This window comes from Drosophila miranda, chromosome XR (assembly GCF_003369915.1).
Source record: "Drosophila miranda strain MSH22 chromosome XR, D.miranda_PacBio2.1, whole genome shotgun sequence".
NCBI classification, from domain to species: Eukaryota; Metazoa; Arthropoda; class Insecta; order Diptera; family Drosophilidae; genus Drosophila; species Drosophila miranda.
The window spans coordinates 36,089,195-36,115,855 of NC_046674.1; the positions used below are offsets into that span (position 1 = coordinate 36,089,195).

General features: G+C 42.6%; 1 protein-coding gene and 1 long non-coding RNA gene across 3 annotated transcripts; one reads left to right on the top strand and one right to left on the bottom strand.

The window, feature by feature from the left end:
- The first annotated feature begins 23,502 nt into the window (after positions 1 to 23,502).
- On the top strand, positions 23,503 to 24,851 carry LOC108161309. Its single transcript, XR_004471568.1, has 2 exons — positions 23,503 to 23,800; positions 23,854 to 24,851. It is a non-coding gene; the product is annotated as an uncharacterized LOC108161309 (long non-coding RNA).
- Positions 24,793 to 25,797, bottom strand: LOC117186554. 2 transcript variants are annotated; one of them, XM_033387487.1, is made up of 3 exons: positions 25,660 to 25,767; positions 25,421 to 25,601; positions 24,793 to 25,364 (listed from the first exon to the last, which is right to left on the bottom strand). In XM_033387487.1, coding segments are annotated over exons 1-3 (387 nt in total). In that variant the 5' UTR covers positions 25,662 to 25,767; the 3' UTR covers positions 24,793 to 25,160. The 2 variants fall into 2 exon arrangements, with proteins under 2 accessions (XP_033243378.1, XP_033243377.1); XM_033387486.1 differs by having other exon boundaries at positions 25,421 to 25,797.
- Positions 25,798 to 26,661: the final 864 nt, after the last annotated feature.

Sequence of the window (26,661 nt, forward strand, 5' to 3'; positions counted from 1 at the left end):
CCGGGTGGAATTCTCAATGCTGCGACCCTTGCGATCACAGATCGGACTTCCCCAGATAGAAGACCTAGCGTTGAAGTCCCCGCCCACTATTGAGGGTATGTCAAGCGAAGCCGCGAATTCGAAAAACTTTTTTGTGCCCGATTTAAACTGTGAAACTGTTGTTGATGGCGGTGCATATATGCTAAAAATATTGAAATTGCTCTTGAGGTTTAATGTTTTTATTCCTAAAATTTCCAAGTCGTTCTCTATTTTTAAAATGCTGAATTGAATGTTTTTCCTGACGTAGATGCCAACCCCGCCGTAGCGTAGTCTAAAATGCTGCAGTCCGCGTTGTTCAACACCCAAATCTCTGAGAGGATGGCAATATCTATTGCGTTCTTGTCTAGGAACATTGAGAGGAGCTGTTTGTTGTTGTTGTGTGTCAGACTTTGAATATTTAGCTGAAGAATCTTCATTGTTGGATGTTTTGAGAACCAACTGCCATCCCTTGGGCAATCTGACGCCTATCTAGTTCTGCGTTGGAAGCATTGACAAATTCTCTAATTTCCTTAATAAATTTATTTGCTAAAGAATCCCCTTTAATGATGTTGTTTGGATCAATCAGGAACGCTGTGAGTTTGGCTCCTAGTGCGTTTAGCTTATCCTGGGCCAGAGAAGATGCCACGGATGAAGATCTCACAAATTTCTCGCTCATTTGGACGTAGTCTGAGTTTATTGAGTTCTTCCACTCTGCCATGTTGGCTGCTGCCTTGGCTGCCTCTACGTTCCGGGCGGCAACCCTATTGGATTTGGTCACTTCCGCGAAAGAGGTGACAGAATGAATTTCCCTGGCGGACTCTAAGCTGTTATTTAAGAATTCAGGGGAGCGGTTAGATTGCCAACTGGGTCTAGGAAATTCCCCTTGATCCCTTAGGTTGGGGGAAGTTCTATCAAAAAGGATCGGATATCTAGCCTTGACCTCAGCTCTAGTTAGGTTTTCCAGTGTCATACACTTTTGAATGGCGTACGCTTTTTTCCTGGCCTCACACTGCGGGTGGGTGGCAGCATGTTCCCCCTTGCAGTTAGCACAGACCAGCCCTGAGCAGATAATATCTTTGCTGTGATCTTGACCGCATTTGAAACATTTCGCTCCACTCTTGCAATGTTGCGCCAGATGGCCAAACCTAAAACACCTGAAACATTGAATAAGCTGAACAAAAGGTTTCACTTCTACTTTAGAATATAGAAAATTGATTTTGGTTGGTAACTGCTCTCCTCTGAACCAGAGTTTCACCCTGCCAGTAGGTACACGTTCCCCCGATGCTCTATCCCTTCGCGTAATCCGAACTATCTCCTCAATTGGGATATCCGAGGTTACAAGCTCCGCTAGCTGTTCCTCCGAGTAGTGCCCGGGGATCCCAAAAATTAACTCTGCTTTTTGGACGAAGTGCCTAAAGATTCGGGTTGAGTACCCTTGAGCAGCGAAAACACTGTTTTCCACTAGCCCGTTTGCACACTCCGCCGACCCGCACACAATCTTGCACCTGCCATAGCCCATTCTAGCAACCTCCTCGATATCGCTAATGCCCTGTTTCAGCAGTAGATCGGATAGATCAAACTGGTTTATAGCAATTCTGGCATTATTCGCACTCATTTTGTCGATACAAACAATGTATGGGCCTTTATGCCCCTCATAATACTTGTTAACGATGATTTTGCGGTTACTTCCGTTTTTCGTACTCACGGAAGCCACACAAACCGCGTCAGTCTTCTCTCTCTCTTTCGTCGTAGAAATGTTTGATGTCGTGCTTGTTGTCGTGTTCGTGGACATGTTTGTCGACACGTTCGTCGACAAGTTTGGTTTCTTGCACAGCAGTTTAGAAGCCAAAAGCTGCGGAGCCGTGTTTGCCGCCATCTTTACTCCTACCCGCATGGCGGATTTAGCTTCTCCTTCCCTTTTTTTCAGCGTTTCCATGCGAATTTTAACTCCCGTCGCCTTCTCCGTGGCCATCCTTGTCTTTCCTATGCTTGCCATGCTTCTCAGGGTCCAGACGGAGTTCCAAGAGCCGTTTTAAGAGTTATTCCGGAACGCCATGCAGTAAATTCCAGGTTTTTCGACTTAATTGATGAAGCTTTGGGAATTTCTTCGCGCCGTCTTCGTAGGCGTGTGAGGCACCCCCAGAAGCTTCGGAAAATGTCTTTTTGATTAAAACTATCAGCGAACGTCTTGAAATATGTTAATTTTTTCCTTCCGCAAAAAATTTTAGGTACGCGCCATACCAGTGTTGAACAACTGCTGTAAAATTACTTTATAAAGGTTGACAATTTGAATATTTGAATTAATATGTAAATACTGCTAAAAATGTGAATTAATTTGAAGTTGGCACGTTACATTATGTACATATAAAGAAGCGCAATCGATAGTATCGAGCCAAAACGATCTGAATTATGATCACTAGATTTAAGAGATATACGAAATAAAACGAACGAGCAAGGAACTACATCGAGCGGATTAAGGAAGGTCTTAATTGGGTAGACGGATTCCACTGGAAAACTGTTGGAGGGACTTAGCTCGTACATTTGGCGCCCGAGCAGGGACCTTTGGAGAAGGTTCAAATACCGGATAGAGTTCACGACTGGAACTCAATAAATATTTCACCCTGAGTCTGGCTGACGGCGAGTGCGACAGCGGCTTCGGAATCGAATTTTGAGTGTGAACAGCTTTGAGCATCTAATATTTCTTGCAGGCATGCTTAGTTCCAATTCGATGTGTGTGAATAATCTTAAAACAATACAATTGTTTTAGTGTCAAGTGGTCGCGGCTTTGAGACTTCTGCGCTTTAATTGTTCTGTAAGCGGGGTCTCGTGTAGAAAGCAGATTACAATTACAGTTAGCTTGAGCGCTTAGGTATCTGCATACACACATACATCCTATTGCGTGCACGGCTATACGTTGAAGCAAGGCACATACGTACTTACATATGTATGCAGTCACAAGCCGGCACCTAAAGGACAGTAATTGCTACTTGACATTGATCTAAATTTGTAGTCGTTTCTTCTTTGCCTGCCGGTTCGTTGGGGCGCACGTACACATTTTGGTACAGTGGCGCACAGTGGTTAATTGTTGATCAGCTATTGAATTGGACAGTGTACTGAGAATTTAAAGTTAGTCGATTATTGAATAGAGTGGCTAAACTTGGTACCGTGTTACTTACTCATGCCAATATTGAGTATTTTTTATTGTTAAATTTTCAAGGGTAACACCGGTGTAAATAGTCAGAGCAAATGGCACCTAGAAAGGGTAAAGATGCGGAGGTGCTCACTTCTCGAACGGCGTTAATGAATTCCTTTGTCCGTAACAAGGTCTATATCGAAAAAAATAGCGACTCCATGACGGCTGTGGAGCTGGAAGCCAGGTTAAGCCTAACTGAGACAAAATTTTATCAGTTCTGCAAAATTCAGGTTAAAATTTAACACGATAGCGAGGACGCCAGCGAATATGAAAGCCGCTATGAAGTTTAGGAGGTTTATTGCGAATGAAAGGCCAAGTTACTAAGCTGTCTTGGAAATAAGAGACGGCGGCAGTCCAATGTAGGTGATCTTCTAAATAGCACACAGGTGTCTCGTTCATCGAGACTTCCCAAGCTAAAGCTGCCTGAGTTCGCCGGAAAGTTTACGGAATGGACCAGCTGGTACAATACCTTTGCTACTCTAATAGAATCAGACTCTGAATTGGATGAGTTGTATAAATTTACTCATTTGAGATCATCGTTAGGAGCTGGACCGTTAAGTGAGATTGAGGGTTTGGAATTAACAGGGCCTAGTTATCGCAAGGCACTACGATTATTGAAAGATCGCTATGAAAATAAGGCAATTATTCTGCAATCACATGTACAGGAGCTATTCAACTTTAGGCGGCTAAAAAGACCCGACTCAGAGGGACTGAGAGTGCTGGTAGACAATGTAAATTCCCAATTAGTAGCACTCAAGTCGTTAAGGGACGATAAGGAGATTCTGGATGCAGTAATTTTCCATCTAATTCGTACAAAGCTTGCTGAAGATACAATGGATAGGTGGGAAGTTGAGTGGGATTGCCAGAAGTTACCGTCGTGGTCATTGTTATCGCAGTTTCTGATAAACAGAGAAGTCAATATGGCAAATAGGGAAGTTCGACGAGGCAATGGTAGAGGTGAGATTAAAAATGCGACCTTAGCTGCAACAATAGACAGCAATGGCTGCTACGTTTGTCCTGGGACACATGGATTGAAAGGCTGTCAAAGGTTTAAAGAACTATCACCCGTACAACGTTACCATGAGGCGAATAAGCATTCGCTGTGCCTGATTTTTTTTAGCAAGCGACATCCAACTAGAAACTGTAATGGTCCGCGATGTAGGCTTTGCAGCAAGCCGCATCATAAACTCCTGCATCGCAAGATACCTATTGTTGCCAATGAGCCAGGGCTCAAAGGGTTGCAAGAGCTCCCTATTGTCTAGATCATCCACCAACTTTTTTGCGACCGCTGTACTTCAAATCAAAGCTATAGACGGAGGATATCGCAATTGCAGGTGCGTGTTAGATTCCGGAAGTCAATTAAATTTTCTGACGGCTAGGATAGTCTCGGCCCTGGGCCTAGAATTGGAAATGCAACATCTCAAGTTATGGGAGAGGTGCAAGCGACTTTTAAATATAGAGTCACCAGATATATGACTACCGAGGACTTCTGTGTGCTGACGGAAATAACTCAGTATAACCCAACAAGCTCAGGAATTTGTCCGGAGTGGGTTCCATCCAAGGGAGTTACGCTGGCCGACCCTACATTTCAGTCCGGGGAAGATATTGACATGCTAGTTGGAGTCATATTGTTTTTCAAGCTAATTGTAGCAGGGCAAATAAAACTAGGAGCACACCTTTCAAGGCTTCAAAAGTCTCTGTTAGGCTGGGTCGTCGTCGGTGAAATCACAAAATCTTCTGAAGTTGCACTGTTAGCAAGTGACATTGAACGAAAGGTGTCGAAAAATGATCAGCTGCAAGAGCTCGTACAAAGGTTTTGGAAGTGTGAAGAAGTCCCTGAAACAATAGATAATTTTACTTAGGAAGAAAAACAATGCGAAGATTGTTTCTTGACGCATGTTAGGTAGGCCGCCTCAGGACATTAAGTGGTAGCTCTGCCCTTTAAGAATCCTAAAGTTGAGTTAGGCAAAACTTATCAAATCGCACTTACCAGGTTCTTGAATTTAGAGAAGAGGTTCAATCGTAGCCAAGCGCTGAAGGAACAATTTGTTCAATTTATTGAAGAATATCGCCAGTTAGGGCATTTAGAGGCAATAGAGCCCGCCGGACAAGAAAAGGTCGAATACTTCATGCCGCATCATGCGGTTATTCGCCCAGAGAGTTTGACGACCAAATTTCGAGTCATATTTGATGCCTCATGTAGATCTAGCAATGGCAGGTCACTGAACGACGCAACCTTGGTTGGTCCAACGTTGCAGCCTGATCTTTTTGAGACATTGACCAGACATACGCCATTACGGCCGACATAAAGAAAATGTAGCGTCAAATATTGGTTGCGGAACCACATCAATGCATTCTATGGCGATGCAACGTTTCGGATCCTATCCAGGTGCTGCGCCTAAACACGTGTGGAGCCGAATCAGAAGAGGAACTGACAAAGTTGTAAGAACACATACGATCGTTCTCTTTCGTAGTGATCAGGCGCGTTTTTTTGTTGCGCTCCGCATTTTTTCCTTTTGTTTTGAATAAACAGCCGGTGTTTTCCTAAATAAACTTTAATTAACTTCCTAACCAGCCAACAATCTGGAAAACTATTCTATTTCGCGAGTGCATGCCTTTTGATTTGTGTTAAAACATTATTTAACTTTTTATTTTTCGGCGTCGGCTTGTCGTGTTTGTGTTGTTGCAGTGAGTGAGTACGCAGTGTACGAGTGAGTAGCTTTTGTTGTGTTATCACTTTCTCCCTATCACCTAAACTTAAATAACTGTTCATTCTCTCTCGCTCTCGTAACTTTCTGTTCAGTAGCGCTCTCTCTCTCTCATTAGCTGCTGCTGCAACTGTTCTCCTCTCCTCCTATTAGCGTTTGTCTGGAACACTGGTTTGATAGCCATTTGTTTTGAAATATTATTTGATTTTAATTTTGTTCAAATTTTTTATTATGGAGTTTTCTGTTGTATGTGCCAAAAAATCATGCAATAAGCAGATCACCCACTATCAGCCGATTATTCCCTGCTGGATCTGCGACAACGTAGAGCACGCAAAATGCGCTGGATTTTCTGGCCTTGTGAGTGATGCCATTTCAAAGCGTAATGGTTTGCACTACAGTTGCGAGGCATGCCGTGCGTTGGAGAAAGACATGGTAGTTTTTATGAGGCAGACGCGGAGTGGCTTTAAGGAGCTGTCCGTTGGTTTTAAAAACCAATACGATCGGCTCCTAGCCATGGAGGCTCAGTTTAGCGGTTTAAAACTGCTGAATGAGTCTCCGAGGCGTAAAAAGGTCACTCCGCGGGATCTGCAAGTGCCAACCGTCACTCAGCCGTGCGCCGCCGAAAAACTGACTCCGACCACTCAAAGTGTGCAGCAGTTGATCTCTTTTGCCACTCCAAGGGCAATGACAGCTGCTAGCGATGCAGATTCTGTATCCGAATTCATCGCCTCGGAGAATGTGCAGCCAAGTACGTCTGCAGCGTCCGTGTCCGTAGTGTCCGCAAGCTCACTAGTTGTCCCGTCCATCCCGATGCCACCAGTAAATAGACGTTCCGGACCTTCGGATATTGCCACCACAGGTACTAGGCCTGTGGTGCCCAAACCACTGGTGGGAGTCCCACCAAAACGACAAGTTTTTGTCTCACGGCTGGCCCCTGACCTGACATCGAATGATGTAATTGCTTTTATTCAAAGCAGATTAAAAGCCGTGGGTTTAAAGGTGGAGAAGTTTAATTTCTCTTATGCCAGGGAGATATCTTCGTTCAAGATAAGTGTCTCCCCAACTCACTTTGACACCATTTGCTCTGCCAAATTTTGGTGGTGAAGGAGTTAAGGGCTAAGAAGAAGAATAGGCCCCCCCCCTCAACCTCAACTTCATCTTCCTCAACTTCCCGTCTTGCTTCCACCTTTCCAAAAAACTAACTTCTCTTTTAGTAACGTATCAGAATGTTCGAGGCTTACGTAGTAAGCTCAGCATTCTTTTCCGGGATAGTGTTGCATTTGCTTCCCACGTTATTGTGTTTACTGAAACCTGGTTAAAGCCAGACATTCTTAGTTCCGAGGTTTTGGCAGGTCGGTACACAACTTTTAGAAAGGACCGTTCGTCTTGACGTGCAGGGGGGGGGGGGGCTCTTACTTCACGTCGGAACACTTCACAGTCCAAGTTCAACAGGAACTGGAATTCCTGTGGGTAAAACTGATTCTTCCCGCTTTCGCTATATTCATTACTTGCTCGTATATCCCACCTTCTTCGGATATTTCAATTTATGAGCAGCACTTGTCCGCTTTAACCGCTGTTTCTTCCTCGCTATCTGATAAAGATCGTATGATCGTTCTTGGTGACTTCAACTTGCCAGGAACTGTTTGGTCCTCGGTAAACGAGTCTAGTATCCTAGTGCACATGTCACGACATGACCTTGTTGACGGCTTGCTTGACCTGTCCCTGTCTCAAGTCAATCATGTGAAAAATTCCTTGGGTCGATTGCTTGATCTCTGCTTTGTATCGGATCCGACCATAGTGTTGTTAACCCGAGCCCTTCCGCTCACTATACCTGAAGACGCCTACCATCCTACTTTCGAAGTGTCGCTAGATATAGGACCAAATGTATTGGATTGGTCGAGTAGGCTACCTGAACGTGTCCGCTGCTTTCGTAAAGCCGAGTTTGCGGAGCTTTATAACCTCATTAGGGATTTTGATTGGTCCGCTTTGTACTTGTGCACTGATGTCATAAAAGGCACAAACATTTTTTACAATGCTCTTGGCACATTTTTTGATTCTTGTGTCCCGCTTTCTTGTCCGATTAGATCTGGAAAACCCCCTTGGCTTACCAAAGAGTTATCCAGTCTAGAAAACTTAAAATCAAGACTTTATAAAATATTTCAAGAAGAGGGTTCTCCTACTTCTCACTCTCGCTATGTAATAGCTCGGAACTTTTCAGTTCTTAATGCACAATGCTATAAGAACTACCTATCTCGATGCAGGATACGTTTTTCTCAAGACCCCAAACAGTTTTACTGCTTTGTAACAAGTAAGCGTAGAATGTCCGCACACCCATCCTCGCTATCATTTTGTAATACGTCGGCAAATAATTATTACGCAAGTGCCGATCTTTTTGCCCAATTTTTCCAAACCACCTATTCTGAGGAAAGCTACTCTGGTCATCCGTACCCATACGGTTTACCGAGGTCGAACGGCATTTTCAGTCCCTTGTTAAATGCATGTTCTTTACTTCATGATCTTCGACTAGTTAAGCCGGTGTTTTCACCGGGTCCAGATGGGGTTCCAGGTTGTGTACTCAGGTACTGCGCCGAGGCTCTGTGTGAACCCATGCTTAAACTATTCACCCTGTCCATCGATTCTTCATGCTTCCCCCCCATCCGGAAGGAATCGTTTATAATTCCTCTCCATAAAAAAGGTATCAAGTCTGACGCAAAATATTATAGAGGTATAGCAAAGTTATCCGCTATTCCCAACATGTTTGAGAACGTATTAACTCCGCACTTCAACATCTTTGCAAGTCACTTATATCTCCCACTCAGCATGGATTTATAAGGCGGCGATCAACCACCACGAACTTGTTAGAGTTTACCTCTTTCATTATTAAAGGCTTTCAAGGTAACTTACAGACGGATGTTATTTACACCGACTTTAGTAAAGCATTCGACTCTGTAAGCCATTCCCTTTTAGCGCATAAACTTGACCTTTTAGGATTTCCGCCCAACCTCCTGAAATGGATTTCTAGCTATCTTTGTTCCAGGACTCAAAGAGTCCTCTTCAAAAACTCCCTCTCTTCACCAGTAAAGGTTTCTTCGGGAGTACCACAGGGCAGCCATCTAGGCCCCTTAGTCTTCACAATCTTTATTAATGACATGCCTTCGGTTTTAACATATTCTCGAGTACTTATGTATGCGGATGATGTTAAACTCTGTGTCCAGTATAGGGACATTTCATTTCATTCTCGCTTGCAATCCGATCTCAATAACTTTCAGTCATGGTGTTGTGCAAACTTGTTACACCTTAATGCCTTGAAATGCAAAGTTATGACATTGCACCGTTCTAGCCCCTTGTTGGCTCCCTATACCCTATTTGGAGGTTCTCTTGAGAGAATTACCCTGGTGAATGATCTTGGTGTCTTATTAGACGCAAAGTTAAAGTTTTCCGAACACATTTCTACCATGGTAAATAAGGCCATGGGCGTGCTTGGGTTTATAAAGAGGTGGTCAAAAGAATTTGACGACCCCTATATAACAAAGACTCTCTTTTCTACGCTAGTTCGTCCGATTTTAGAATACGGCTCCTGTGTATGGTGCCCTCAGTACAAAGTACACCAGGACCGTATAGAATCAGTACAGAAAAACTATTTACTCTTTGCTCTGCGGGGCCTTAACTGGGATGTAGACTACTATTAGTAAACCTCCCATCCTTAGTTCACCGTAGAAAATTGCTTGGTGTGATATTTATGCACAACTTGATCAGGGGTGACATAGACAACCCTGATCTGTTGAGCCGCATAAACTTCACGATTCCTATTAGACTGACTAGAAATTTTATACCGTTGTTCCTTCCACTTTGTAGATCGAATTATTCCTTGCATGAACCGTTTAGGGTCTTATGCTCGGGTTATAATTCCCTCTACCATGTTATATCCACCACTAATTCTCTTCCTCTTATTAAATTACTAATCCTTACACATCTTTCTAGTATTTACTAATTGTAGTGGTATTTGTATTTTGATTGCATGCTTAGTTTCTTAGTAAGTTTAGTGCTAATTTCCTCGAATGTTAGTCTAATAGCTATCTTTCTTGCATGTTCGCGTTCGGTTCGGCTACGCACCGTGCGTCATGCGGCAGCGCCCCTCGGTCGGTTGGGCGGGAGGAGGGCTGCGTTTTGCCTGGGATCCGCGCGTAACAGCCTTCTGCTGGTTTCACACGGGCCATTTGACGGTGCAGTAACTGCATCGCCTCTTGAAAGATGCAGTCATTGCATGTCAACGTCCAAGACAAAAACAAGTGACCGAATTACTAGGGCTAGGAAAGTTCGAGCTGCACAAATGGCGCGGCAATTATCAAGGAATGGACAACAACACCAGCCTTGAGCCCCTGATGCTAAAAACAGAGGACGTAGCTAAAACTTTGCGGATATATTGGTCAAGTCTAGAGGACAAATTCAAATTCTGCTTTAACATAAAGGTTTCCGCAATCGTCACGAAGCGATCAGTGCTGTCCGAATGGGCTCAGGTGTTTGATCCGTTAGGGTTCTTGAGTCCCTTGCTGATCTTGGGCAAGATTTTGTTTCAGTAACTTTGGCTTCTAAAGCAGGATTGGGACGAGGAGTTACCAGCAAGCTACGCAACTCAATGGCTTCGAAATAGAGAAGAACTGAAACTAATTTACAAATTTTTATTTCATTGCACTTTGCAACTGTTTGGTTTCTCTGACACATCCAACAGAGCTTACGGCGGCGTAATTTATGCTCGTGTTAGGGATGAAGGGGGAGGAATTTCGGTGCGACTGGTAACGGCCAAGTCCAAAGCAGCCCCAGTTAGGGTAACATCATTGCCACGCTTAGAGTTACAAGGGGCATTGTTAGTGGCCAAGCTAATGGCAAAGGAATGCGCCTGTCTTCACATGCCGGTAGAGAAGGTTAACAATTTCACGGATTCCACAATTGTGTTAAATTGGCTGTCGTCACATGCTAGTCAATGGACAACCTTCGTTGCCAACAGGGTGGCTCAAATACAAGAGGTCACACGTGTACAGGATTGGTTCAAGGTCGACACAAAATCAAACCCTGCAGATATTGTATCTAGGGGATTATTGGTAATTGAATTGAGCAAGTCAACGATGTGGTGGAACGGTCAGGAATTTTTAATGGACGCAGCAGATGACTGGAACCAATTTAATTGAAGTGAGGAAATACAAACAGTGCCGGAGGAGAGGAAATTTAAGTTCTCGCTGACAGTTGGTAAGGTAGAAAGTAATGAGAAGTTAGATGTCGTGGGGAGATGCAAATTTGCAAATGATTTCCTCAAATTGCAGCGAGTTTTTAGCTATATTTTTCGCTGGCGTAGAATATCGCTGAGATCGAACTCAAATTAAGCAGGCAACCTTATTGCGCTATATTGTGTATAATGTGCAGCAGTTGAGCTTGCACGAGGAATTCATTAAGCTTAAAGAGGGAAAGGTGATACAATCAGCGAGAATTCAGAGTTTAAGCCCGTTTTTACAAGAGGAAGAGGGAATAACTATTATTCGAGTCGGCGAAAGGTTGTCCAATGCCGAATTGCCATTTGACACAAGGCATCCCATCTTAGTGCCGAGCAACCATAAAGTGGTAGAGGCGCTTGTTGAACTCACACATCGAAAGAATTTACATGCCGGAGCACAATCGCTATACGCTTTTTTGCGACAGAGATATTGGGTAATCAATAGCAGGAAACTTGCCCGCAGGGTGATCCGTGGCTGCATACCATGCTTTCGTCGTCGGCCGCTCGCTGCAACACAGTTGATGGGAGCGCTGCCAGCTAAGCCGGTCCTTATTGCGGAAGACAACGCTCCGCCCGGACAATGGCTGCTGGGAAGAGTTGCAGAGTTACAGCCAGGAGCTGATGGTGCAGTTCGGGTTGTAACACTCAGGACCAAGACTGGATTATTTAAGCGCAACGTACATAAGCTCTGCCCACTGCCTACAGAGGCCGATGAACTTAATGTTGGAAGGAGCTTCCAAGATGGGGAGAATGTAGACGCCCCTTAATAGAATATTGGATTAAATTACTTTATAAAGGTTGACAATTTGAATATATGAATTAATATGTAAATACTGCTAAGAATGTGAATTAATTTGAAGTTGGCACGTTACATTATGTACATATAAAGAAGCGCAATCGATAGTATCGTGGCAAAACGATCTGAATGATGATCACTAGATTTAAGAGATATACGAAATAAAACGAACGAGCAAGGAACTACATCGAGCGGATTAAAAAAGATCTTAATTGGGTAGACGGATTCCACTGGAAAACTGTTGGAGGGACTTAGCTCGTACAGAAAACAGAAGTTAAATTACCCTTATATAGGTGTCAAGTTTATGTTAATGCATCAATAAGTCATCTATTTTTTATACCCGATACTCAAAATGAGTATTGGGGTATATTAGATTTTTGGTAAAAGTGGATATGTGTAACGTCCAGAAGGAATCGTTTCCGACCCCATAAAGTATATATATTCTTGATCAGCATCACTAGCCGAGTCGATTGAGCCCTGTCTGTCTGTCCGTCTGTCCGTCTGTCCGTCCGTCCGTCCGTCCGTCCGTCCGTCCGTCTGTCCGTCTGTCCGTCGGTCCGTCCCCTTCAGCGCCTAGTGCTCAAAGACTATAAGAGCTAGAGCAACGATGTTTTGGATCCAGACTTCTGTGTCACTGCTACAAAAATATTTCAAAACTTCGCCCCGCCCACTTCCGCCCCCACAAAGGACGAAAATCTGTGGCATCGACATTTTTAAAGATACGATAAAACCAAAAACGCAGAATCGTAGAGGACGACTATATATATATTCTATAGTGCAAAATCTAAGCCAGATCGTATAAATATTATAGCCAGAATCAAGAAAACAAATTTCATTCTTTCTCGCTCTGTCTCTCTCTAACACACATGTTTCATGGTCGGTTTAGCCAATTGCAAAATTTGAGTTCAAGGACCTCAGAACCTATAAAAGCCAGAAAAACCAAATTTGGTATCCACACTCCTGTGATATCGGACCTTGACCGTTTCGTGTCAAAATTTCGCCACACCCCCTTCCGCCCCCGCAAAGGACGAAAATCTGGGGCATCCACAAATCTCAGAGACTATTAAGGCTAGAGTAACCAAATTTGTTATCCGCACTTCTGTTAGATCTCACTATAAAACGTATATCTCAGAATTTCGCCCCACCCCCTTCCGCCCCCACAAAGAACGAAAATCTGTTGCATCCACGATATTGCACATTCGAGAAAACTAAAAACGCAGAATCATAGATAATGACCATATCTATCAGATTGCTGATTCTGGATCAGATCGGATCATTTTTGTAGCCAAAAGCAAGAAATCAATTTGCAGTGGCTACGCAGCGCCCGACGTCACGCTCAGACTGATTTTCTGTCTCTCTCGCACGCATTCTTTGTCGTGTCGTTCACGACAGCGGCGGCTGCCGGAGGAGAGCCATACTGACTAAGTATCGGGTATAACTGTAGAGTTGCGGTGTCCGCAGCAACTCACAACGTTCCCCCTCGTTTCCTTTTGCAATTAAGGTTTGTTTGGTTGTATTAGAAGCCGTTTACTTTTCATTTGGTCAACGAAAATGTTTTCCTTTTGAAAACGAATATATCTTGCGGAATGTGAAAACGAGAGCCCCAATTTATGTGTATTCAAAAGTAAATCGGAAAACTTTTGTGAATGTGAAAAACAGAGCCTGGCTGAATATATCATATCATAATAATAAAATTAATCAATGAATCAGAATCAGCTGGATATGGTCCTACATTTTTGATATTTTCCTATCTTTAAAATTTGTGATGTATGTAATAGATTTTCATAATGGGCACCTTCGCCAGCACAATGTATTATGCAACATGTATCAGGTTTCATGTATCATGTTTTTGAGTTATTAAGCTTTTTCGGCTTTACGAAAGCAGCGAACACGTTCAGATAGCCTACCCACCCGATCCCATACAGTTGATACAATATCGACCGACACTTCAGAATAGGATGGCAGGAGTCTTCAGGTATAGTGAGCGGATGCGCTCGGGTTGACAACACTATGGTCGGATCCGAGGCAAAGCACAGATCATGATATAGTCCGAAGGAATTTTTTCAATAGTTAATTTGAGATAGTGACTGATCAATTAAGACGTCAGTAAAGTGATGTCCTCACATAAGAAAAAAGTTGTTAGACTCGTCTAAGTCCATATCTGATTTAGACGACTTTTATATCGGACATGTGCTGCTCGTATATTGTGATATCAGAAGATGGAGCAAGCAATGAGGATAGAAAAACCGGGAAGATTTAATGTTACACACAGTAATTCCAGGTCTTGTTGACTTGGATAGATAAATGTTCCGATGCGAAGTTGGAGTCCACTGCAATCAAAGCGTCTCCTCCACGTGGAGACGAACAGTCATTTCTAAACGTTTGAGACCGACCTGCTTAAACTTCGGAGATGAAGATATCGGTTTTGGGCCATTTCTCGGCAATACAATAAGATGGGTTGAATATGTTAAACCACAGAAGGAGAGTGCAGAGCTTCATGAGTAGGACTTTATTTATAATGCTGAAAAGAGAATAAGCTAATTTTTTGGATGGGTAAAAGTAGAGCGGGAAGAAGAGGATGAACTTTGGCTTGATTTTCAATAGGGAATGTCATGCGGCCTTATGTTAAGACTCCACCACCAATTGCTCCGGTGAAAATATAACAGAATAAAAAAACATACATACATCTTGAATGATGCTTATTCACTGTAATAAGTAATTTAAGCATCTCGACCTTCAGCTCATTAAGAGCCTATGGTAATTTAAGAAAATTTAGTTTTTTGGGTGGTCCGAAATAATAAAATTACGTAACTTTTTTACCCGAGTTTTCTGTTTAGCGAAAATGCAATTATCGTGCTAAATGCTGAAGTAAGAGTGTTAAGCTATTAAGCGTTTTTAATAACTGTTGCAAGTTTGATTTAAATAAAAAGTAGAGCGGGTTTAAATAAGAGGCACAATGTAGACCGACGTATGCGTATGTACATATGTTGCAATTTATTGATACACGAAAGCGAAAGTATGTATGTTAGTTGTATTTATGTGGGTATATGTGTGAACGACTGATGAACAACGATGCGATTCTGATGGCTATGAACATCAACTCCAGACTAACTAAGGCAGGCGGACTGACTTGGCCGTGCCCTAATGCAGGCGAGCGTACAAAGAGAGCGATAGAAGGAGAGCGCTATAGCTGCAGCTAATCCCATAGCTCGGGCTGAAGCTAAGCCGAGAACGAAACAATAGATAGAGCGCGAGAGAACGGCAGGAACGAAGAAGGCGGACAGAGAGTCGAAAGAACGGCTGCTGCTGTGCGTAAGCATTGCGGCAAGCAATGATTTTGTACAGTGGGCAGTGCAAAAATCGAACAGTAATGGTGATTTACGTAAGGCTGCACCACTGGCTATAATTTAAAGTATATATGCTGCTTGACCCGACAAAGACCCATATGAAAATAATAATAAAACTTTGTCAAAACTAGGTTAAAATGTTTCCAAGAAGAGTATTTTGGTATTTAATTATCTCAGATATTCGCATAGATAATATTTTCAGTCTCTGTCAATTATTATGATCCCCAAATCTCATCAAAATCGACTGCAGTTTAGGAGCGGCCCTTAATGCTTTTGCTTTGTATCAAAAAAATTACATCATTAGATGTGAGGTCTGGTGCTCTCATTTTAATGTTTCCAATTCCTCGGCTATGCAGTAATTTCCGCAAGGGAATTTCCGTCGGTTTACGTATAATAATAAGTCGGCAGTTTCGGCTCCAAATTTTCGTTTTCTGTGTAGGTTCCTTGTTAGTTCTTCCTGGTGCTCTGGCGGTATGAAAATTCTTCTTTAGCTGGGTTGGCTTTAACTTCTTCCCATGTCGGAATCGCGAGTAGTTTCTTAGTTTTTTATTTTGTTAGAGAAGGTTAACTATTTCACGGATTCCACAATTGTGTTAAATTGGCTGTCGTCACATGTTAGTCGATGGACCACCTTCGTTGCCAACAGGGTGGCCCAAACGTGTACAGGATTGGTTCAAGGTCGACACAAAATCAAACCCTGCAGATATTGTATCTAGGGGATTATTGGTAATTGAATTGAGCAAGTCAACGATGTGGTGGAACGGTCCAGAATTTTTAATGGACGCAGCAGATGACTGGACCAAATTTAATTGGAGTGAGGAAATACAAACAGTGCCGGAGGAGAGGAAATGTAAGTTCTCGCTGACAGTTGGTAAGGTAGAAAGTAATGAGAAGTTAGATGTCGTGGGGAGATGCAAATTTGCAAATGATTTCCTCAAATTGCAGCGAGTTTTTAGCTATATTTTTCGCTGGCGTAGAATATCGCTGAGATCGAACTCAAATTAAGCAGGCAACCTTATTGCGCTATATTGTGTATAATGTGCAGCAGTTGAGCTTGCACGAGGAATTCATTAAGCTTAAAGAGGGAAAGGTGATAAAATCAGCGAGAATTCAGAGTTTAAGCCCGTTTTTACAAGAGGAAGAGGGAATAACTATTATTCGAGTCGGCGGAAGGTTGTCCAATGCCGAATTGCCATTTGACACAAGGCATCCCATCTTAATGCCGAGCAACCATAAAGTGGTAGAGGCGCTTGTTGAACTCACACATCGAAAGAATTAACATGCCGGAGCACAATCGCTATACGCTTTTTTGCGACAGAGATATTGGGTAATCAATTGCAGGAAACTTGCCCGCAGGGTGATCCGTGGCTGCATACCATGCTTTCGTCGTCGGCCGCTCGCTGCAACACAGTTGATGGGAGCGCTGCCAGCTAGCCGAGTGCGAGGCTATATCTACCCCTTCGAGCGCGCTGGACTGGACTTTACAGGGCCAATATGGATGCACTTTCACATGCGAGGAAAACGCCCAGTAAAGGTGTATCTGTGCATATTTGTATGCTTCGCAACAAAGGCCTGCCATATAGAGATCGTGTCGGACCTAAGCTTAAATGCGTTCATCGCGGCGCTAAAACGGTTCTTTGCAAGACGTGGATTGAGTTCTGACCTATATTGCGACAACGCCACCAATTTTGAAGGTGCGTCACGAGAGCTCAACAGAGCTTTCGACTCGCCAAGTCAGAAGCTCATTGACGACGAATGCAGCCAGCGAGGAGTCAGGTTTCACTTCAGCCCCCCACGCTCCCCTCACTTTGGAGGATTATGGGAGAGTGCCGTGAAGGTGGCCAAGCAGCTGCTTGTGAAATGCACCAACAGCACAGCACTAAACTACGAAGATCTTGCGACTGCCATCACACAAGTAGAAGCGGTGATGAATTCGAGACCTTTGCAGCCCTTGTCATCGGACCCGAATGACTTCGAGGCGCTAACTCCCGGTCATTTCTTGGTTGGTCGACCCCTGAACGTGTTGTTCGACGCACTGTTGAAACTGTCCTTGAGCAACCATTGGAAACGCATTCTAATGGAACGCCACATGTTCTGGCACCGCTGGTCGTCGGAATATTTGACGTTGCTGCAGAAGCGGACAAAGTGGAACAGTGTAGCCAACAACATTCAACTTGGTACACTGGTCCTTATTGCGGAAGACAACGCCCCGCCCGGAAAATGGCTGCTGGGAAAAGTTGCAGAGTTACAGCCAGGAGCTGATGGTGCAGTTCGGGTTGTAACACTCAGGACCAAGACTGGATTATTTAAGCGCAACGTACATAAGCTCTACCCCCTGCCTACAGATGCCGATGAACTTAATGTTGGAAGGAGCTTCCAAGATGGGGAGAATGTAGACGCCCCTTAATAGAATATTGGATTAAATTACTTTATAAAGGTTGACAATTTGAATATTTGAATTAATATGTAAATACTGCTAAGAATGTGAATTAATTTGAAGTTGGCACGTTACATTATGTACATATAAAGAAGCGCAATCGATAGTATCGTGACAAAACGATCTGAATTATGATCACTAGATTTAAGAGATATACGAAATAAAACGAACGAGCAAGGAACTACATCGAGCGGATTAAAAAAGATCTTAATTGGGTAGACGGATTCCACTGGAAAACTGTTGGAGGGACTTAGCTCGTACAGAAAACAGAAGTTAAATTACCCTTATATAGGTGTCAAGTTTATGTTAATGCATCAATAAGTCATCTATTTTTTATACCCGATACTCAAAATGAGTATTGGGGTATATTAGATTTTTGGTAAAAGTGGATGTGTGTAACGTCCAGAAGGAATCGTTTCCGACCCCATAAAGTATATATATTCTTGATCAGCATCACTAGCCGAGTCGATTGAGCTCTGTCTGTCTGTCCGTCTGTCCGTCCGTCCGTCTGTCCGTCGGTCCGTCCCCTTCAGCGCCTAGTGCTCAAAGACTATAAGAGCTAGAGCAACGATGTTTTGGATCCAGACTTCTGTGTCACTGCTACAAAAATATTTCAAAACTTCGCCCCGCCCACTTCCGCCCCCACAAAGGACGAAAATCTGTGGCATCGACATTTTTAAAGATACGATAAAACCAAAAACGCAGAATCGTAGAGGACGACTATATATATATTCTATAGTGCAAAATCTAAGCCAGATCGTATAAATATTATAGCCAGAATCAAGAAAACAAATTTCATTCTTTCTCGCTCTGTCTCTCTCTAACACACATGTTTCATGGTCGGTTTAGCCAATTGCAAAATTTGAGTTCAAGGATCTCAGAACCTATAAAAGCCAGAAAAACCAAATTTGGTATCCACACTCCTGTGATATCGGACCTTGACCGTTTCGTGTCAAAATTTCGCCACACCACCTTCCGCCCCCGCAAAGGACGAAAATCTGGGGCATCCACAAATCTCAGAGACTATTAAGGCTAGAGTAACCAAATTTGTTATCCGCACTTCTGTTAGATCTCACTATAAAACGTATATCTCAGAATTTCGCCCCACCCCCTTCCGCCCCCACAAAGGACGAAAATCTGTTGCATCCACGATATTGCACATTCGAGAAAACTAAAAACGCAAAATCATAGATAATGACCATATCTATCAGATTGCTGAATCTGGATCAGATCGGATCATTTTTGTAGCCAAAAGCAAGAAATCAATTTGCAGTGGCTACGCAGCGCCCGACGTCACGCTCAGACTGATTTTCTGTCTCTCTCGCACGCATTCTTTGTCGTGTCGTTCACGACAGCGGCGGCTGCCGGAGGAGAGCCATACTGACTAAGTATCGGGTATAACTGTAGAGTTGCGGTGTCCGCAGCAACTCACAACGTTCCCCCTCGTTTCCTTTTGCAATTAAGGTTTGTTTGGTTGTATTAGAAGCCGTTTACTTTTCATTTGGTCAACGAAAATGTTTTCCTTTTGAAAACGAATATATCTTGCGGAATGTGAAAACGAGAGCCCCAATTTATGTGTATTCAAAAGTAAATCGGAAAACTTTTGTGAATGTGAAAAACAGAGCCTGGCTGAATATATCATATCATAATAATCAAATTAATCAATGAATCAGAATCAGCTGGATATGGTCCTACATTTTTGATATTTTCCGATCTTTAAAATTTGTGATGTATGTAATAGATTTTCATAATGGGCACCTTCGCCAGCACAATGTATTATGCAACATGTATCAGGTTTCATGTATCATGTTTTTGAGTTATTAAGCTTTTTCGGCTTTACGAAAGCAGCGAACACGTTCAGATAGCCTACCCACCCGATCCCATACAGTTGATACAATATCGACCGACACTTCAGAATAGGATGGCAGGAGTCTTCAGGTATAGTGAGCGGATGCGCTCGGGTTGACAACACTATGGTCGGATCCGAGGCAAAGCACAGATCATGATATAGTCCGAAGGAATTTTTTCAATAGTTGATTTGAGATAGTGACTGATCAATTAAGACGTCAGTAAATTGATGTCCTCACATAAGAAAAAAGTTGTTAGACTCGTCTAAGTCCATATCTGATTTAGACGACTTTTATATCGGACATGTGCTGCTCGTATATTGTGATATCAGAAGATGGAGCAAGCAATGAGGATAGAAAAACCGGGAAGATTTAATGTTACACACAGTAATTCCAGGTCTTGTTGACTTGGATAGATAAATGTTCCGATGTGAAGTTGGAGTCCACTGCAATCAAAGCGTCTCCTCCACGTGGAGACGAACAGTCATTTCTAAACGTTTGAGACCGACCTGCTTAAACTTCGGAGATGAAGATATCGGTTTTGGGCCATTTCTCGGCAATACAATAAGATGGGTTGAATATGTTAAACCACAGAAGGAGAGTGCAGAGCTTCATGAGTAGGACTTTATTTATAATTCTGAAAAGAGAATAAGCTAATTTTTTGGATGGGTAAAAGTAGAGCGGGAAGAAGAGGATGAACTTTGGCTTGATTTTCAATAGGGAATGTCATGCGGCCTTATGTTAAGACTCCACCACCAATTGCTCCGGTGAAAATATAACAGAATAAAAAAACATACATACATCTTGAATGATGCTTATTCACTGTAATAAGTAATTTAAGCATCTCGACCTTCAGCTCATTAAGAGCCTATGGTAATTTAAGAAAATTTAGTTTTTTGGGTGGTCCGAAATAATAAAATTACGTAACTTTTTTACCCGATTTTTCTGTTTAGCGAAAATGCAATTATCGTGCTAAATGCTGAAGTAAGAAGGTTAAGCTATTAAGCGTTTTTAATAACTGTTGCAAGTTTGATTTAAATAAAAAGTAGAGCGGGTTTAAATAAGAGGCACAATGTAGACCGACGTATGCGTATGTACATATGTTGCAATTTATTGATACACGAAAGCGAAAGTATGTATGTTAGTTGTATTTATGTGGGTATATGTGTGAACGACTGATGAACAACGATGCGATTCTGATGGCTATGAACATCAACTCCAGACTAACTAAGGCAGGCGGACTGACTTGGCCGTGCCCTAATGCAGGCGAGCGTACAAAGAGAGCGATAGAAGGAGAGCGCTATAGCTGCAGCTAATCCCATAGCTCGGGCTGAAGCTAAGCCGAGAACGAAACAATAGATAGAGCGCGAGAGAACGGCAGGAACGAAGAAGGCGGACAGAGAGTCGAAAGAACGGCTGCTGCTGTGCGTAAGCATTGCGGCAAGCAATGATTTTGCATAGACAAAGACCCATATGAAAATAATAATAAAACTTTGTCAAAACTAGGTTAAAATGTTTCCAAGAAGAGTATTTTGGTATTTAATTATCTCAGATATTCGCATAGATAATATTTTCAATCTCTGTCAATTATTATGATCCCCAAATCTCATCAAAATCGACTGCAGTTTAGGAGCGGCACTTAATGCTTTTGCTTTGTATCAAAAAAATTACATCATTAGATGTGAGGTCTGGGGCTCTCATTTTAATGTTTCCAATTCCTCGGCTATGCAGTAATTTCTGCAAGGGAATTTCCGTCGGTTTACGTATAATAATAAGTCGGCAGTTTCGGCTCAAAATTTTCGTTTTCTGTGTAGGTTCCTTGTTAGTTCTTCCTGGTGCTCTGGCGGTATGAAAATCTTCTTTAGCTGGGTTGGCTTTAACTTCTTCCCATGTCGGAATTGCGAGTAGTTTCTTAGTTTTTTATTTTGTTAGAGAAGGTTAACTATTTCACGGATTCCACTATTGTGTTAAATTGGCTGTCGTCACATGTTAGTCGATGGACCACCTTCGTTGCCAACAGGGTGGTCCAAACGTGTACAGGATTGGTTCAAGGTCGACACAAAATCAAACCCTGCAGATATTGTATCTAGGGGATTATTGGTAATTGAATTGAGCAAGTCAACGATGTGGTGGAACGGTCCAGAATTTTTAATGGACGCAGCAGATGACTGGAACAAATTTAATTGAAGTGAGGAAATACAAACAGTGCCGGAGGAGAGGAAATGTAAGTTCTCGCTGACAGTTGGTAAGGTAGAAAGTAATGAGAAGTTAGATGTAGTGGGGAGATGCAAATTTGCAAATGATTTCCTCAAATTGCAGCGAGTTTTTAGCTATATTTTTCGCTGGCGTAGAATATCGTTGAGATCGAACTCAAATTAAGCAGGCAACCTTATTGCGCTATATTGTGTATAATGTGCAGCAGTTGAGCTTGCACGAGGAATTCATTAAGCTTAAAGAGGGAAAGGTGATACAATCAGCGAGAATTCAGAGTTTAAGCCCGTTTTTACAAGAGGAAGAGGGAATAACTATTATTCGAGTCGGCGGAAGGTTGTCCAATGCCGAATTGCCATTTGACACAAGGCATCCCATCTTAATGCCGAGCAACCATAAAGTGGTAGAGGCGCTTGTTGAACTCACACATCGAAAGAATTTACATGCCGGAGCACAATCGCTATACGCTTTTTTGCGACAGAGATATTGGGTAATCAATTGCAGGAAACTTGCCCGCAGGGTGATCCGTGGCTGCATACCATGCTTTCGTCGTCGGCCGCTCGCTGCAACACAGTTGATGGGAGCGCTGCCAGCTAGCCGAGTGCGAGGCTATATCTACCCCTTCGAGCGCGCTGGACTGGACTTTACAGGGCCAATATGGATGCACTTTCACATGCGAGGAAAACGCCCAGTAAAGGTGTATCTGTGCATATTTGTATGCTTCGCAACAAAGGCCTGCCATATAGAGATCGTGTCGGACTTAAGCTCAAATGCGTTCATCGCGGCGCTAAAACGGTTCTTTGCAAGACGTGGATTGAGTTCTGACCTATATTGCGACAACGCCACCAATTTTGTAGGTGCGTCACGAGAGCTCAACAGAGCTTTCGACTCGCCAAGTCAGAAGCTCATTGACGACGAATGCAGCCAGCGAGGAGTCAGGTTTCACTTCAGCCCCCACGCTCCCCTCACTTTGGAGGATTATGGGAGAGTGCCGTGAAGGTGGCCAAGCAGCTGCTTGTGAAATGCACCAACAGCACAGCACTAAACTACGAAGATCTTGCGACTGCCATCACACAAGTAGAAGCGGTGATGAATTCGAGACCTTTGCAGCCCTTGTCATCGGACCCGAATGACTTCGAGGCGCTAACTCCCGGTCATTTCTTGGTTGGTCGACCCCTGAACGAGTTGTTCGACGCACTGTTGAAACTGTCCTTGAGCAACCATTGGAAACGCATTCTAATGGTACGCCACATGTTCTGGCACCGCTGGTCGTCGGAATATTTGACGTTGCTTCAGAAGCGGACAAAGTGGAACACTGTAGCCAACAACATTCAACTTGGTACACTGGTCCTTATTGCGGAAGACAACGCTCCGCCCGGACAATGGCTGCTGGGAAGAGTTGCAGAGTTACAGCCAGGAGCTGATGGTGCAGTTCGGGTTGTAACACTCAGGACCAAGACTGGATTGTTTAAGCGCAACGTACATAAGCTCTGCCCACTGCCTACAGAGGCCGATGAACTTAATGTTGGAAGGAGCTTCCAAGATGGGGAGAATGTAGACGCCCCTTAATAGAATATTGGATTAAATTACTTTATAAAGGTTGACAATTTGAATATTTGAATTAATATGTAAATACTGCTAAAAATGTGAATTAATTTGAAGTTGGCACGTTACATTCAGGCAGGCTCCGTTTTTCATTTACTTTTGCGGATTACGTTTTCAGCCAAAACGTTTCGATTTCGTTTTAAGGTGCTCCAGTTTTCACATATTTTTTTTATTGATATGTTTCTTTTTTCATCGTTTCTGGCAAACAAAAACAGCTGACCTGGCTGCTTTGTAAAAATACAGCGTGATTAAAATGCCTTTTATTTTTTCAATTGCTTGTTTTGAAGCAAAACGATTGCAGAAATTACGTGATCTAAGAAGATCTAGACATCTTAGATGCAACACTTGTGTATTTAACATGTCTGACGAACTGTGAGTAACAGCATGCGTATTGAAAATTAAATTGCTAATGGTAAAGCTTTCAGATTTGTGAAGTCATTTCGGATCGACAAAAAAACTTTCAAAATGATTTTGGAGAAAGTTCAACCCCATTAAGGTCTTACCAGGAAGTTATCTCCCTCTACGCAATTGGCTTCAGTAATGTGATATCTCGCCACTGGCTGCTACCAGTGGGCAGTTGCCAAAGACCACCATATAAACATTGGACGCAGTACATTTGGAAAGATTCTTCACAAACTTATTCCGTTGATGGACAGGCTGTTATGTGTTGAGTTCATTTCGTTGCAGATGAATAATCATCAATTGCAACAATCATATGAATATTTCTATCGGAACTTTAAATTGCCTCGAATTGGTGCCTGTGTGGATGGAACTCACATCAGAATACTAAAGCCTGTACAAAACCACTCCGTGTTCTATAATAGGAAATGATTTTATAGCATGAATGCCATGGTGGTGTGTAACTACAACATGGAAATAATTGCTATTGATGCCACGCACCCTGGTTCCTGCCATGACTCCTTCATTTGGAATCACTCCCCTGCTAGGGAATATTTATCCACGACCATTAATGGGTTTGTTTTGGCTGATTCGGGCTACGCTCTAAAGAGTTTTGTTCTGACTCCTTATAGGAGCGCGGAGATAGCCACCTATCAGCAAAGATTCAACATAAAGCATACTGGAGCACGAAATATTATAGAACGCACCATTGGAGTCCTTAAAAGCCGTTTCCGTTGCTTGCAACGCACTTTAAATTACCCACCAATATTTTGTTGCCAAATTATAAATGTATGCTGTGCAGGGCCAATATTTGTAGAAGACGTAATGTCTTAATCGAGGAGGATGTTCGATTTGACGACCCTCTAGACACTGAAAATGAATTCGACGACACTGAAAATAATGGATCATCTATACGCGATGAAATAGCTCAGGCCATTCCTTATTAAAATGCAAAATTTTTCATGTTTTCTTCTTTATGTCATTCGATATTCTTTATAACTAATAAAGCTAAGTTTCACAAAAAAACTAATAGGAAACTAATTATTTCGCAAATTTGTCCAAAATTTGGCTAAATTTTTCTACAAGCGCCTTTTGGACCTCGAGCTTCTCCTTCTCTAACGATTCCATTCGTTCGAAATGTTCCGAAATTTTCTTGGAAATTGCCGACATTTCATCCAGCTGAGCAGCGCAGAGATCGTTGAGGTCCATGGTCTGCGCTGGTCTAGTTCGACGGCGCTTCGGCATGGGCTCCTCCTTCTCTGAGGGTTCGTCCTTCTCTGAGGGTTCGTCCTTCTCTGAGGGTTCCTCCTCAATGGGGTCTTCCATCACGCACTTAACCCCAGTGTCGGCCGGGGGGAAGTCCATACGCTGGCCCACCTACTCCTTCCACCATTTCGTAGAGGCCACATAGCTTGGCCACTTCCTCCTCCAATTCCCCAAGCGATTGCTGAGCGAAGGGCCCTCCACCTGTAGCTCGAGTTTCTGATTTATTTTTCGCCATCTTCTTGCGGATGTTTGTTTTCCAATCTGCCCAAACCTGAAATTGTAGAATTGAATATAGTAGTGTGCTACCTTTTGTTGTGCAACACATACCTTTTTCCAACCCAATGCGTCCTTGATTGGCGGCCCAACAGCATTGAGAGCGCCGCAAAGCTCTGCCCACTTGGCATCGACAACAACTCGGTCGCCCTTCACAAACCCTTTTGCCAAGTCCGGGTTGTCTTTCATAAAACCCACCAGGATTTCATCTTGAAGAGATGATTTATGCTTTCCCCTGGATATAAAGAACAAAGCGGTAATTTTGAAATAAAAAATTAATTTGCTGCACTTACATTTTGAAGTCCGAATTAAATTGGGCGGGAAACAGCTGTGCTCACCCAGATGTTCTGTTAAGCGCATGTTACAAGCACAGTCTGAGCTGTTACATGCACATTTGTGCTGTTATACGCAAAAATTGATTACTTGCCAACGTTCCGATAACCAAATCGGAATGGGTCAGCTGCTTACACCAAAACGAAATTTGTTGTTGCTGTGGCCAATTTTGTCCGAACCAAATTTGAGGTTGGGTTAAAATAAAATTATTTATAAAAAAAGCACAAGTTAAATTACCCTGATATAGGTATCAAGTTTATGTTAATGCATCAATAAGTCATCTATTTTTTTCCTTTTGCAATTAGGGTTCGTTTTGTTGTATAAAAAGCCGTTTACTTTTCATTTCGTCAACGAAAATGTTTTCGTTTTGAAAACGAAGAAATCTTGCGGAATGGGAAAAAGAGAGCCCCAATTTATGTGATTTCAAAAGTAAATCGGAAAACTTTTGTGAAAGTGAAAAACGGAGCCTGGCTGATTATGTACATATAAAGAAGCGCAATCGATAGTATCGTGGCAAAACGATCTGAATTATGATCACTAGATTTAAAAGACATACGAAATAAAACGAACGAGCAAGGAACTACATCGAGCGGATTAAGGAAGGTCTTAATTGCGTAGACGGATTCCACTGGAAAACTGTTGGAGGGACTTAGCTCGTACAGAAAACAGAAGTTAAATTACCCTTATATAGGTGTCAAGTTTATGTTAATGCATCAATAAGTCATCTATTTTTTTCCTTTTGCAATTAAGGTTTGTTTGGTTGTATAAGAAGCCGTATACTTTTCATTTGGTCAACGAAAATGTTTTCCTTTTGAAAACGAATATATCTTGCGGAATGTGAAAACGAGAGCCCCAATTTATGTGTATTCAAAAGTAAATCGGAAAACTTTTGTGAATGTGAAAAACAGAGCCTGGCTGAATATATCATATCATAATAATCAAATTAATCAATGAATCAGAAT

Excerpts from the sequence above, each read along its gene's own strand:
- LOC117186554 (XM_033387486.1), bottom strand. The coding sequence starts at position 25,726 with ATGCGCTTAACAGAACATCTGGGTGAGCACAGCTGTTTCCCGCCCAAT. Across the intron at positions 25,365-25,420 it reads ACGCATTGGGTTGGAAAAAG|GTTTGGGCAGATTGGAAAAC; the intron begins GTATGTGTTGCA and ends CTACAATTTCAG.